This window comes from Ceratotherium simum, chromosome 8 (assembly GCF_057802395.1).
Source record: "Ceratotherium simum simum isolate JZ-2026a chromosome 8, ASM5780239v1, whole genome shotgun sequence".
NCBI lineage: Eukaryota > Metazoa > Chordata > Mammalia > Perissodactyla > Rhinocerotidae > Ceratotherium > Ceratotherium simum.
In genome coordinates this window covers 38,080,587-38,094,626 of record NC_141907.1, presented here as the reverse complement: position 1 = coordinate 38,094,626, position 14,040 = coordinate 38,080,587, and the positions used below count along the sequence as shown (strand labels likewise).

General features: G+C 33.7%; 1 protein-coding gene across 1 annotated transcript in view; it reads left to right on the top strand.

The window, feature by feature from the left end:
* The window catches only part of GABRG1 (gamma-aminobutyric acid type A receptor subunit gamma1), a 71,521-nt gene that overhangs the window by 23,698 nt on the left and 33,783 nt on the right, over positions 1-14,040 (top strand). The window contains exon 3 of the mRNA XM_004419027.3: positions 8,959-9,026. Coding sequence (XP_004419084.1) covers positions 8,959-9,026 — 68 coding nt within the window. The remainder of the gene's footprint in view (positions 1-8,958; positions 9,027-14,040) is intronic.

The window sequence follows — 14,040 nt, the reverse complement described above, 5'->3', positions numbered from 1 at the left end:
CACCCATTCTCTCTAGTTGTCCTTTTAGATCTACATTAGATAACTTACTCCCTTCTCTCTTCCCACAGTTTATCTTAGTCTGCTTTGCTCACCACAAAGTCTTGCATTAGAACTGAGATGAGAAAGAGCTTGAGAGATTTCTAGCTAGGATTTGGTGGTTTTTGCTGTTTGTTTTTCTTTAACAGTCGCTTTGAAATTTGAGCATTCTCTGTCTTCAAGCTGTGCTGAGGGCATAGTTTTTGTGAGCTTCTATTTTTTCCTTTTCATTGTTCTATACTTTTTAGAGAAAGTATTGGGAGATGAGGACATAGGAAATGTATATAAGTTTCCTCTAAGCATTGCTTTTGCCTTATACAATTTATTCCATTGTAATTACTTCTTGGACACATGGATTAATTAAATGAATAATGCTTAATTTAAAAAATTAGGCTTGTTCTAGATATATTTTTGTTATTGATACCTAGCTTAATTCTATTTTGCTCAGAGAATATACTCAAGTTAACTTTATTATTCTTGTTGCTCAAATAATCTATATATATACTGAAAGAGGTGTGTTAAAAAATATGTAACTGCAACCATTTATTTATTTACTTATTTATTTTTTTAATTCCTGTCGGTTTTTGCTTTATACATATTGAAACTGTTTTAGGTACATACATATTTAGGATCATTATAACTTTCTCTTTAATAGTAGTTAATACTTGGATTTCTCTTATTATTAAGTCTGACAATCTTTTTCTTTTAAATGGAGTGGTTTTATTTTTTAAATAATTACTTAAGGTAATTATTGTATATATTGCTTTAAATCTACTGCTTTTATATTTGTTTTGTTTTTCTAATCTGTTTAATCTGTTCTATATAGATTTTATTTTTCCTCTATTCTTTTTTCTCTTGGATTCATCGTTATAGTTTTATTTTATATTTATATTATTAAATACACAATTATTTATCATTTTTAGTGATTTAATTATGCATTCTTACTTTATTAGCTTTGTTCATAAACCAGTAACTTTATCACAGTTCAAGGATGTTACAAGCCATTTACTGCATAAACCCTAGACCTTTTTTTGCTACGATATCCATGCATTTTCATTCTATATTTTGAAATACCAAAAGACACCATTACTATTGTTTCAAAGTGTTTAAAAACAATTAACTTATACCAAAAATTACCCCATCTGGTATTCTTTCCTTTCTTCAATACTATATTTCCATTTAGAAACACATTTCTTTTGGGGCAAGTTTCATGGCAATAAATTATTTAAGTTTTAACATGAAAATATTTTTGCCTTGTCTTCATTTTTGAATGGTATTTTCAATGGATAACAAAACCCAGGATGGCTATTTCCTTTCCAAACTTTATAAACATCACTCTATTTTCTTCCAACTTCTATTACTTCTGTTGAAAAGTCACTTTTCAACATTAATGTTGATATGTTAAAGGTAAAATATCTTTTATCTCTTACTGTTTTTAGATTTTCTTTGTCTTTGGTTTTCTGCAGTTTTATATACCAACCCTAGACTTTTTTTCATTTTTGCTATGCATTTGGGGGAGTTCACAGAGCTTCTTGAATCTATGTATTGGAATCTTTAATTGCTTTGGAAAATTCTTGGCCAATATTTCTTTAAACATTTTTTCTATCTCAATTTGTCTGTGACTCTAGTTGCAGATATGTTTGACGTTTTCACCATGGCCATTAAATCTCATAGACTGTTCTATAACTTTCAGTATTTCTCTCTTTGTGTTTCAATCTGTTCTTTATTATTGACCTTCTTTCCAGTTTAATAATTCTCACTTATAGTGTTTGCACCTGATTTTTAAATTTATTTCAAATGTTTTATCAAATTTGCCACCTTTTCATCTATTTACTTAGACACGGTAATGATAGTTATTTTAAAGTCTGTGTATAACAACCACAATATCTTGATTAGTCGTGTGACTTTTTACAAAATTTTCTTCTTCATTTTTTCTCTTGGTTTAAGGTGATTTCCCTCTGTTTCATTTAATTGTGTTGATTTTTTTATTGAATGCCAGTAGAGTATATTAAAAATAATGGAGATTCTAGATGATGTTTTTTCCCTACAGAGTGGATTTAATTTTGTTTTGGTAGTCAGGTTCAGTAAGTAAACTCACCTTCATTTGGCCAAAACCAGTGTATTTCCTTTTATAAAACTTTCCTTTGTCTTAGGGCATGGCCATTTGAAGTGTCTCAACTGATAGCCTGATAGGAACCCCTCTCCTTGGTGGCCCTAGACATTTCTGAAATAACTGAAATCTCTACATCCTTTCATTGATGCTTAGCAACCGATTTATATTTGGTTTCTCAGCATCACACTGTCCATATGCACAATTTAGGAATTAGTAAAGGCCTTGAGAGGAAGTTGCATGTAGAATGTCTGATTAAACTCTCAGTGGTTTCCTTTATTCCAAGGAAGTCCTAGCTGTCTTGACAGCCCTTAACTCCAGTTTTTATCTCTCCAGCCCAATGAGAAAATTGCAAGTTCTAAACCTCCGTGTTTTTTTTGGTCACTATTTCTGTGCGGTGAAAGAACAAATGCACCAAGGGGAAAAAGTGGACAAAGAATAATGGGGAGCTCACATCACTGCATTTCCATCCTTTCCAGGAAGTTGTTGCACCAAATCCTGACTGTCTTAGTTGCTGTGTGATCCTTTCGACCATTTTTTTAAATTTTAAATCAATTTTATAGTTGTGTTCATTGAGATGCCTAATTTGATACCAATTACTTATCACAAGAAGAAGCAGAAATCTTACTTCTATTTTACTCATCATACTTCACTATTATTGTTTGACACTCTATTTTCTTTCTATAATGTAAATTCCCTGAAAGTAAAAATCACCATATTCCTAGCTGCTAAAACAATCCTGAAACATAAGCTACATTCACTTAATATTTGCTAAATGAATATTTGCTGCATAGAACCCAGTGTATCTGATCTTTTTAATTCCATATGTAGGTATTTTGACAGTTACTCTACTTCATGAATTTAATATATTCAATACATTATTTCAGATCAAGTTACGAACTTTCAAATCCTTATACATTGTGACATTACAACTTGGTTTATTAGATTAGATTAAACATGTCCTAAATTGTTCCATGCATAGTAGCATTTCATGTTGAATCCCAGAGTATACATAATAAATGACTTAATTGTTGAGGTGGTCTTTGTAGGCATTCCCTTCTGTGCAAAATTTGTTTTCGTATTTTTTCTCTCCATTGATTCTATGAAAACTTATATATTCAACTTATTGAGGAATTCTAAACTTAATGAGGAATTAACATTAAAAGGTTTTGTAATTCTAGTAAATCCTCAACTACTCTATGTTGAATCTTCTTTTTCTTTTTCTTAACATCTTCTCAGTAGAATCTATGGCTTTCCAAGCTGTTTCAGTGATTTAAATAGTTCAATCTAATCAAAACATTTAATATCCAAACAGAATTAAAGTTATCCCTCTCCCGGGGTAGGTAAACCAGTGCTACTAGAGATAGACTTGTTAGGGTGAGGAGAGGAGGAGATGTAATCTGCTTTTTTATTCCATTTGTTTAACTCTTCTAGGTTCCTAGTGATGGAAACAAGCAGGAGATATGAGAAGGAATGGTCTATGTAGTCATTTAACTGGGTGCAGCTGAAACCTTTGTCTTGTGAGTTTCTATTTTGTTAGTTGGTGTACTTCGAGAGGCAGACATATAAATAATGACTCTTTTATGGGTAGCTCGGTAGAAACGGTTTTTGTTGTTTTGTTCACAGGCATTTTATACTGCTTACATCCTTGATATGGGAAATCTGAATAGTTCCCTATATCTTCTATCTACCTTGGCTCCTTTCATCAACAATCTAGTCCAGAGATATGTGATGCTGGTGCACAACTCTCTTGGGTCAAAAAACTGGTGAAATACCTCTAGCCTAGTTATTTTCTTTTGATATGAATTATACCCACAAGAAAATAAAATATCTTAGATGTGCCAAAGAATAAGTGTCCAGATACTCCGCTGCTTTTGTTTCTTTAAATCCCACCACCCCTTTTAACTTTCTTTTCCCTTGATCAGGTAGAGGAGCAGGAGCAGCTTGCTAAGTCTGCTGCCTAAAGAGTTGTTTAACTATAGAATGAGAGACCAGTCTTCTATTCTCCTAAGAAGACCTTCTCAATATTTAAATATATATATTTAATATATATTATATACACTTAGAATATAATATATGTTATGTATTAATTAGAGTCATATATCTGTATGAGTATTGAATACTTGAAATTGTTTATTGGCTATTGAGTATTTGAAATGTGGTTAGTATGGCTAAGAAAAATTTTTTTATTTTATTTTAATTTAATTAATTTTTATTTAAGCTTAAGTAGTCATATGTACCATGCACGGTAGCATTTTATCTGTTCATCTCAGAGTGTACATAATAAATGACTTAATTGTTGAAGTGACCTTTGTAGGCATTCTTTTCTATTCAAAATTTGTGTTAGTATATTTTCTGTCTTTCTGTGTTGGTATCTACCAGCTAAAGTATTAGATAGCACAGTCTTAAGTACATATTTATGCTTATGTACCTTTTTATCCATATGTATCAAAGTATCTATTTGTCCCAGGGAGGGAGATGGTGAGTGTTAGTTGACATTTCCTTGTTAGTAAGGCCTGGGAAGAAGTATCTGGACCCAAATATGACATCTTTGGGTTGAGAACCACTGCTGTCTGTTCTAGGACAATAAGAACATATTAGTCATAGCTCTTTCAAAATCTGTATATTATCACTTTAATATCAGGATTAGTGGGGCTATTTCTTTTTTTATGCCTGTTCTGGGGCAACAAGAAAAGACTGTTAAACTTATTCTCCAGGATTAGAGTTTTTTTTTTTTCCCCACACTTCTTTTGCCTGTTGTTTCTTTTTTTTTTTAATTTTATTTATTTTTTTCCCCCAAAGCCCCAGTAGATAGTTGTATGTCATAGCTGCACATCCTTCTAGTTGCTGTGTGTGGGACGCGGCCTCAGCATAGCCGGAGAAGCGGTGCATCGGTGCGCGCCCGGGATCTGAACCTGGGCCGCCAGCAGCGGAGCGCGCGCACTTAACTGCCAAGCCATGGGACTGGCCCCAGGATTAGAGTTTTTAATGGAGTTGAATTAATTTTAATATCGAAAAGTGACCAAAAAGCTACATAATCTGCTAAAGATGTCTTAGAGTGATTGGAATAGACTTCCAAGAAAGAATGATTAGAAACAATTATGGAGAAAATATTTTTTTAAATTTAAATATTTTTAAAATAAATTAAAAAAATTTTTTTTAAATATTTTTTAGATTATATCTTTAGGTGAATAACTGATTACCCTTCTCTAGGATTGGCACTCTTCAGTTTGGCTTTAACTATCTGGAAACTGAATGTGGAAATGTCATTGATCTTACTGCTTTCTTCTTTCTAAATTTTATTTTCGTCCTCTTTCTATTCTCTGCCTTTTCTTTAAGTTACCCAGAATATCTGATTTTTCTATATACTCACTCCCATTGGGAGTTCATCTACTTATATTCTGGTGAGATACTTAAAGCAAAGTACTTAGAATCACGGCACAGAAAAAGGCCTTGCAAAAATAATCCAGTGTTGTTTTTACCTGCCTTCCATCTATCAGAAATTTAATTTGCTGTAGTAGTTCATGGTTTTCTCAGTAATTGTTATACTATCACACAAAAAAGAGATCTTTGATCTCCGTGTGTGTTGACAAGTTAAATACAGTCTGTGCCCACTTTATAAAAATGATTTAACAAGCCTGGAAGGACAATTCCCTTTAGTTTCATTTTTCTATTTTTGCATTGAAATACAATGTTTTCCTTTTTAAATATCTCTTAAATCCTGCCATTGAACAAACTTTGGAATGAGAAAATCATAGTTCTAAGAAAGAGTACATACTCAATTACCAAGAAGCCTATATTTTAAGTGATTTCACCCACAAGTATTGTTCATAGTATGAATCAATAAAAGTGGTAATGAGTCGTTATTAAGGAACAATTACAAATTTCTGTTGTTTTCCTCTTTACTACACCTTTAGAAGCATATAATCACTAACTGTAGTTTCAAAACTAATCTAAAATATTTTAGTTCACTTTCAGATTTATTATTCCTTGTGTTTTGGGGCTGAAGTTTAAAGAATTTGATGAAATATTAACAACCCAAAGTTATAAAATGGGGTACAAAATAACTCAAAAAATATTCAGAGTTTGCAAATATATATTTATCACATTATTTATCGAATATCTTCTTTATCAATAGCAACATTCTACATTGGGCTCATTGATATGATTCTTCTTTTGTCCCATTCCAGGTGAATTTGATTTATGTTGGTCATGAAATACCTAAGTGTGGCTCATGTCCTAATGCCAGAGTTAATATTTTTCTAACATACATATATCTGTCTTATAATTGGCTAAGGAAATGTTGATACCCGGAAACCAGGATAGATCACTCATATCTAGAACGTTCTACACTGCAAATGTGAAAAGTATGTCTTGTATATAAAAATATCCTCAGAAATTATTTACTTCTTGGAGTAGACAGTATTCAGCCCTTAGTATCGTGCAATAAAGAGCCTATGCTCAGTGTTTGTTGATTTATCAGATGAACTGAAAAGAATCTAGTTAAATAAGACTGGTATGTTGCAATTGATTGCTTATAACTGGCAATAAATATACTTACAAAGGGACTAATAAACCTGTTGCCTTGCTATTAATTGGCTTTTATAAAAACCGTTCTGTAACCTAAATTAGCTTAAGTATGTGATATTTATTGGTTACAATTTATAGCTAGTCAAAAATAAATGGCAAAGGGCTAAAGCCACTCATCTTAGAAGGCATCAGCCTAAGTTAAATTACAAAACCTTCTATAAACCATATGATTTACTTTTATTTAAGAAACCTAATTGTTGGCTATCAGATTGAATTACATTTTCTTGTATTGTGTAAGTCTAGAAACCTATAGTTTTGCATACTAAAACTATTTCTAACAAATCTTGTTTATTTTACTAGCTAAGAAAACATGTATACCATGTAATAAAACCTTTACTTGAGGAAAAACAAACTGTGTAAATGTTATTAATGTTTTCCTAAGTGTAGTTTTTTTTTTTATTGCAAAGAGTAAATATAAATATTGTTTTAAAATTATATAGGCACTGTTTTTCAAAATGGTTCAAGTTTTCCATTGAAACTTACTAGACTGGGGGCTCTGCCAGACTAGAAGGTACTAAGGCAGGGAGATTTGGGGCCACATAGAGACTCAGACAGGCAGACTGGGCTATGTATTCCGGAAGGAGATGCATCCTACCAGGTTGAGCATAGCATCTGAATTGTAAGAGTGATAAATACTAGGCCACATAGGGAAATTTAAAAAGGAGAACTGAGTAAACATTACTAAAAAACATTCTACTTTAGTAGAGAAACTTTTAATCTAGAAGGTAGTTTTTCTGCTTTATCTCATTTGCGTTATTTCTATATAAATCTCTGTGAGATATATGACAGATTTTCTTCTTGGAATGTTTTTCACCTTCTTTCACCTCTACTTTGTAACCCTTTATACACATTCCTCGACAGGTATTTGCTGAATCAATAAATGAACCCTTTGGGGCCAGCCCAGTGACATAGTGGTTAAGTTCACGCACTCTACTTCGGCGGCCTGGAGTTGGTGGGTTCAGATCTTGGGCGTGGACCTACACACTGCTCATCAAGCCATGTTGTGGTGGTGTCCCATGTACAAAATAGAGGAAGATTGGCATGGATGTCAGCTCAGGGCCAATCTTCCTCACAAATAAATAAATAAATAAACCCTTTATATCCTCTTTGGTGAGCAAGGGGGAATAAAAGAAATTTCATGAAAATGTTTTTTATGGCAAACAAAAAAACTTATGTGTATAAATTATCATTATTATGGTAAATCTCATTATAGGAAGCCAAAAATACATGACAAAGGTTGAAAGCCTAAATTACAATCAAATACGGCTCTATTGTGGACATTCATTAAACACATCATTTGATAAACATTTAAAAAGTTGGACCTGTGCTACACATTTTGATAAAATATAAAAATACGGTATATACCATTTAAAGAGTAACTGGGAAAACACAAATGATTATGTACAAAACATAATAGATGTAATCCATAGTGACGTCTATACAATATACTCTGAGAATTAGATAAAAATGTACCTTACAATGGAGCCAAGTATAAACAACCAAAAGGAATATTGTTAATGAGGGAGGAAGGAGGTGTGAACGAATATTTGTGAAGCTCCTTGTAAAAATCAGACCTGGAGGTAGATACTCTATATACATTGTCTTCTTTAATCATCATAACTATCTTTCAAGTTCTAGTGTGTGCTGGAACTGGTTTATACTGGCTCACAATAACCCCTTATTATATCTTGTCCCAACTCTGTATTCAGTGACTTTATATTGGTATCTTTAAATCAGCCATTGTGGGAATATTTACAACATGGAAATCAACAAAAGCTACAAATCAGGGCTTTTTCCCCTCCCTGTCTGAGAACAAGGTTGTTAAACATTTATCAGCACACCACTGATATGCATTAAGTAGGACTGTGTAATATTTAGACTGTGAAATCTATCCAGTCCTAAAATTCTATGACTATTGTTGAGCAAATTATCCAGTAATTTTTTATTGAATTAGTTTTCTTAATTTTAATGGATGATTTAGATAGTTTTAACATTTTTAGGTTATATACTGGAATGATTTTAGTCAAAAATGTATTGATTTGTAAACTGAAAAAGTTTTTGTGTTTTTATAATGGGCCATGCTTCTTCATTTTATAATGAGGAATGATTTATGATTGAAATAGTAAAATATTATCAGTTATAAATATTTGTTTAAAACTAAGATTTGTTTAACACAACCTCTGATCATATCTTTGACCATTTTATGTGTTGGTATTTTGCAGTGAGGCCCACAGTGATTGAAACTGATGTTTATGTAAACAGCATTGGACCAGTTGATCCTATAAATATGGTGAGTAGTAAATATTAAAAATAGTTATCTTGCATAGAGTTCTAGAGTATACACCTCAGTAATACAAATGAATTCCTGAGTAATTTCTGATAGCTAATTCTGAATGAGTTTAGGGCAACATGTGCATTTACTATGCTCCAGGTATTAGGATTGGAGCTAAAATATCCCCATATCTAAGAATGTGTAACCTGTTACTCCAATGCACCATGTTTGCTAGGAACTATGCTGGAGCATAAAAAATTATCACGTGATCCATCAAGAGCGGATCCTGAAGAAATCTAGTAGGAGATAACCAGAAGGCCTGAGGAAAAAGCAGTCAATCAGAGAAGGAAAGAGACTTAACTGGCAGAGGAAGGAGCATGCAAGAGTCATAGAGGAATGAAACGTCTTGATAAGATCAGGAGAACTTCTAGTAATCTGACGACACTGGAACATGAAGTACAAAGTAAGGAATTAAGGCTGAAAAGATATTTAAGGGCCTTATTAAGAATGGTCTTGTGAGGGGCTGGCCCCATGGCCTAGTGGTTAAGTTCCATGCACTCCACTTTGAGGGTGGGTTCAGTTCTTGGGTGTGGACCTATACCACTTGTTGGCGGCCATCCTGTGGTGGCACCCACATACATAATAGAGGAAGATTGGCATGGATGTTAGCTCAGGGTGAATCTTCCTCAGCAAAAAAACTGGTCTTATGAGCCATAATGGGAAACTTATGTATGAATTGTATCCCTTTGGATAGAGAAATGCCTGGATGCTTTTCATCAGGAGAGCGTCATAGGCAGATTTATATTTTTAATAGATTCACTCTTTTTTTTTTTTTTTTTGCTGGGGAGGATTCGGTCTGAGATAATGTCAGTTGCCAATCTTCCTCTTTTTTCTCCCCAAAGCCCCAGTACATAGCTATATATTCTAGTTGTAAGTCCTTCTGATTCCTCCATGTGAGCTGCCACCACAGCATGGCTACTGACAGACGAGTGGTGTGGTTCTGCACCCAGGAACTGAACCCAGGCCACCAAAGTGGAGCACACCTAACTTTAACCACTAGGCCATCAGGTCTGGCTTGGTATAGATCACTCTTATAATAGCATAGAAGATGGATAGAGGGATCAAAGTCCGGGATTAGAGAGACCAGTTATGAGGTTGTTGCATTAGTCTGGGTGGTACTGGTTATCTTGATAGTATGAAATTCAACGGAATGGTGAAGGTAGGAATGGAATAACAGCTGAATTGTATGTCCCTCCTCCATCCTCAAAATTGGTCTCATATCCATCTTCTTGTCACAGAGCCCTGAAGACATATATGAGTTCCGCATGGAAAGACATGCAATCATGTGTTGATTTCAAGGTGTTAGGGAGTAAGTGGGAATGCAGTTAATGTTATGAACTACTATTTTGAGGAACTTATCTTAGAAAACAATGAGATAAGAGTATGGTGATAGAGAGGGGGAGAGAGAGAGAGTATAAGAGAAATATGGGAAGGAGAGAGAATATGAGAAACGATAAAGTGTGGTATCTAGGCTTTATCTTTTATACATAGAATAAATAATGTTTTACTACTATTTGAAGGACATAATTAACACCTCCAATGTAACCAATTGATATTATTAAAAATGTTCTCTTCCAAACCTTAAGAATCCCATTTCTGTGAGTCAAACTACTAGGTCCCATTCAATGGGCTCAATAATGTATTATTTCTATCTCCTTTGATTTTGTCATCTGTATTAGTTTCTCAGGCTACCATAACAAAGTACCAGAGATTTGGTAACTCAAACAACAGAAATTTACGTCTCTGAAGGCTAGAAGTCCAAATCAAGATGTTGGCAAGTTTGGTTTCTTTTTAGGCCTCTCTCCTTGGCTTGCAGGTGGCTGCTTTCTCGCTGTGTCCCCACATGGTCTTCCCTCTGTGCACATGCACCCCTGGTGCTCTTTGTGTATTGAAATTTTCTCTTCTTATAAGGACACCAGTAAGATTGGACTAGGGCCCACCCAAATGGCCTCACTTTAACTTAATCACCTCTTTAAAGGCCCTATCTCCAAATACAGTCCCCTTCTGAGGTACTGGGGAGTTAGGGTTTCAATATATGAATTTTGAGGAGACACAATTCAGCCCATAACACCACCCAAAGATAATTTTCTAACCCTGTGATGATTTTTCCCTCACTTCATTTATTCATTATCACGACCGTCAAATTGTCTCTTTATTAGAAGTCTTAACTGACCTGAATATCTGAATAACCATTATTATATGCCTAACAATTGCCTGGGTCTGCTTATTCCTATAGTATCACAGTCACGCTCAGTTTTTCTCTTACTCAATATGATGTTCACGTGATTGTCATTAGCTTTCACAACGGCCCACACTGACTACTGTACTGACAGCATTTTGGCCACACTATAAGGGACATCTTTGTCACCTTAATGCAAGGGACTATGAACTGACTGTGGATAAGTTGAATCTGACAGCCTGAAATTAGGAGTTAACTCTAAGGAGAAAGTTAGGACTGGAGCAAATACTTGTCAGGAATTAGCTAGACCTCTGAGAAATGGGAAAAACAGTCTTAAAGTATAGAGAGAGGGAAAAAGGAACGAATATCAACCTTAGGGAACACATACATTTAAGGAACTGAACGATGAAGCTCAGGTAGTAAGTGCAACAGCAAGGTTGGCAAGAAAGTGAAGATAAAGCAATGGAAAAGAAGCCAAGGAAAGAGAGTTTCAAAGAATTTTTTGCTACTACTTCTACCTCAAATGAATTCCTATACAACATTTCGATTTTTTTTAAAGATAAAATATTCTATAAACCTGTTTGTATTTAATTTAAAATTATGCAAATATGGGAGTTCATAAAGTAATGCATTACTAAAATGTTAATTTTCTCTTTAGGAGAATCTTGCAGTGTTCACTCTAATTAACCAATGTTTAGAGAAGATAAGCCTGTTTGAGCATATGGAAGTCTACATTTTCCTGAACTGTATATTTTTTGTTTGGGGCTTTTGTTTTCAATTTGAATGAATTCATGAAAGAAAAATATGTGATCATTAAAATAAAGACAAGTAGGACTCAAAGCTGAATTAGTATTCCAGAAATGCTTTGACAAGAATAACCACCAAGAGGCTTCTGTGATGATCTTCCTGTATAAAAGTTTCATGGTATTAAAGATTTAGTTTTCCCCGTGGGACAAGCTACACACTTGTAACCTTAGACAGTGATAGTTTTTAAAAAGCTAATTAAATGCAATTGCTATTAAACTGGTGATACTAAAGCACATACAAGAAAAAAAAACTATAAAATACTTGATAGTGTTATTAAAAGAGAAGCATTGTCATACTAGGGATTAATAAGGAGCAGTTTACATAGAAGACAGTTTTAACTAAACAATGCAGGAAAATTAGAATTCAGTTTTCATATAGTGAACAAAATTGCCTTGAGTTTGAGTGTAATCAAGCAAGCAGACTTGAATGCAATTAAGCAAGCAAGAGGGTAGGTTTTTTTCCCTCTTAACTACTCATGGAATTTAAGTTACTAGTAAGGAACAAAATTAATGTGTTGGTTTAACAATTTTTTTTTTTTAATTAGCCAAAATTTGGTTTGGTGCAAAATGGTTGTTTGTTTTTAAGCTTGGCTACATAACATAGTGTCTCTATAGATAACTGATAAAACCTAAAACAATATTATTCTACAATAGGATATGTTTTTCTTTCTTCTTTTTTTTTCAGTGTTAGATTAATGGCTTTAATCTTGTGTCACTATCAAAAAATAGGATATTCAATAATTGCACGTTGAATGAATAAATAAATTAGTCGATAAATAGTTTCCATTTTGAGAATTTAAATTCAAAATGACACACTAATGAAGACTGAAAAAAAATATATAGTAACTTGGAGAGAGGCTGTTCAGCTAGTTATGTATGCTCTAACTAAAACTATCTAAATGTAAACAGAACAAAAAATATACAATGAGACCTGAATGCAGCAAAATGTTAATAGACGTTATCAGGCTAGAATTAAAGTAGTTTTTAACCCATAATTTTTTGAATTTTGGGGGGGATTATCTATTTTTACTCTTTTGAGTAATGTCTCACTATAATAAAACAATAGCAGTTTACCATCTGACTAACAAGTACAACATTCAAGAGTTATAGCAATTCTTTGAATCAAATCGAGATCAATGAGAGCCCCAGGGAATCCAAGATGCTATTATGGGTATCTAACAGGAGCTAAAGCACAAGGTATTGAGTGCAAAAACAGTTATAACTTAAAATTCCAGGTAAAATTTGGACATGGGTTTACTTATAGGGACTGGTACACCCTTATATAGTCCAATACAGGCATTTTGAAAGTGAAGGACCAGAGAGAAAAACAACTAATGAAAACCAGTCAGGAATGAGATCTCAGTTCAGGTCTTTACATCATTCTAACTGCCAGAGTGGTATGTCAGACTGCCCTAGAATATGGCGCCGACGCTGGATGGACTCTTCTTGCGATTGGTGAAATTGTGTTTGGTCTTGGTAATGGAGACAGGACTGAGGAACAAGGGCACCAGTTAGGAGGAGGAAAACCTAGACAGGAGCCGGGACACCAGCTGGGCTCTACTCCCAAGTAACCACCTACTGGAGATGACTACAAGGGGTGAGCAGTACACAAACAGGATCAAGTAACCTTAGCAAAAGACAGAATGCTTTCTTTCTGGCCAGTATAAAAATATTTAACGATTATGCCCCTTTTCAGGCTACTTTTACCAGAAAAGGAAAATCCAACAGTTCCTATAAAAGAAAAAAAAAAAAAAAAGAAACATCTTAAACAAAAGTATAGGTAGAACTACAAAAGTCATAAAGGTTATTTATTCTTAAATAAATAAGAGATTTTCTCAGTAATCACATTTTGTTCCACTCATTTAGGAGGAATGGCCAGGTGTTAAACGTGTGAGGGTAATATTTAAGTTTGAAAATGGTGAGAACTGACTTTTAAGTCTTTTTTGCTTCATCTTGTTTTATCAGGCTCATTTTTGATAATAAACTT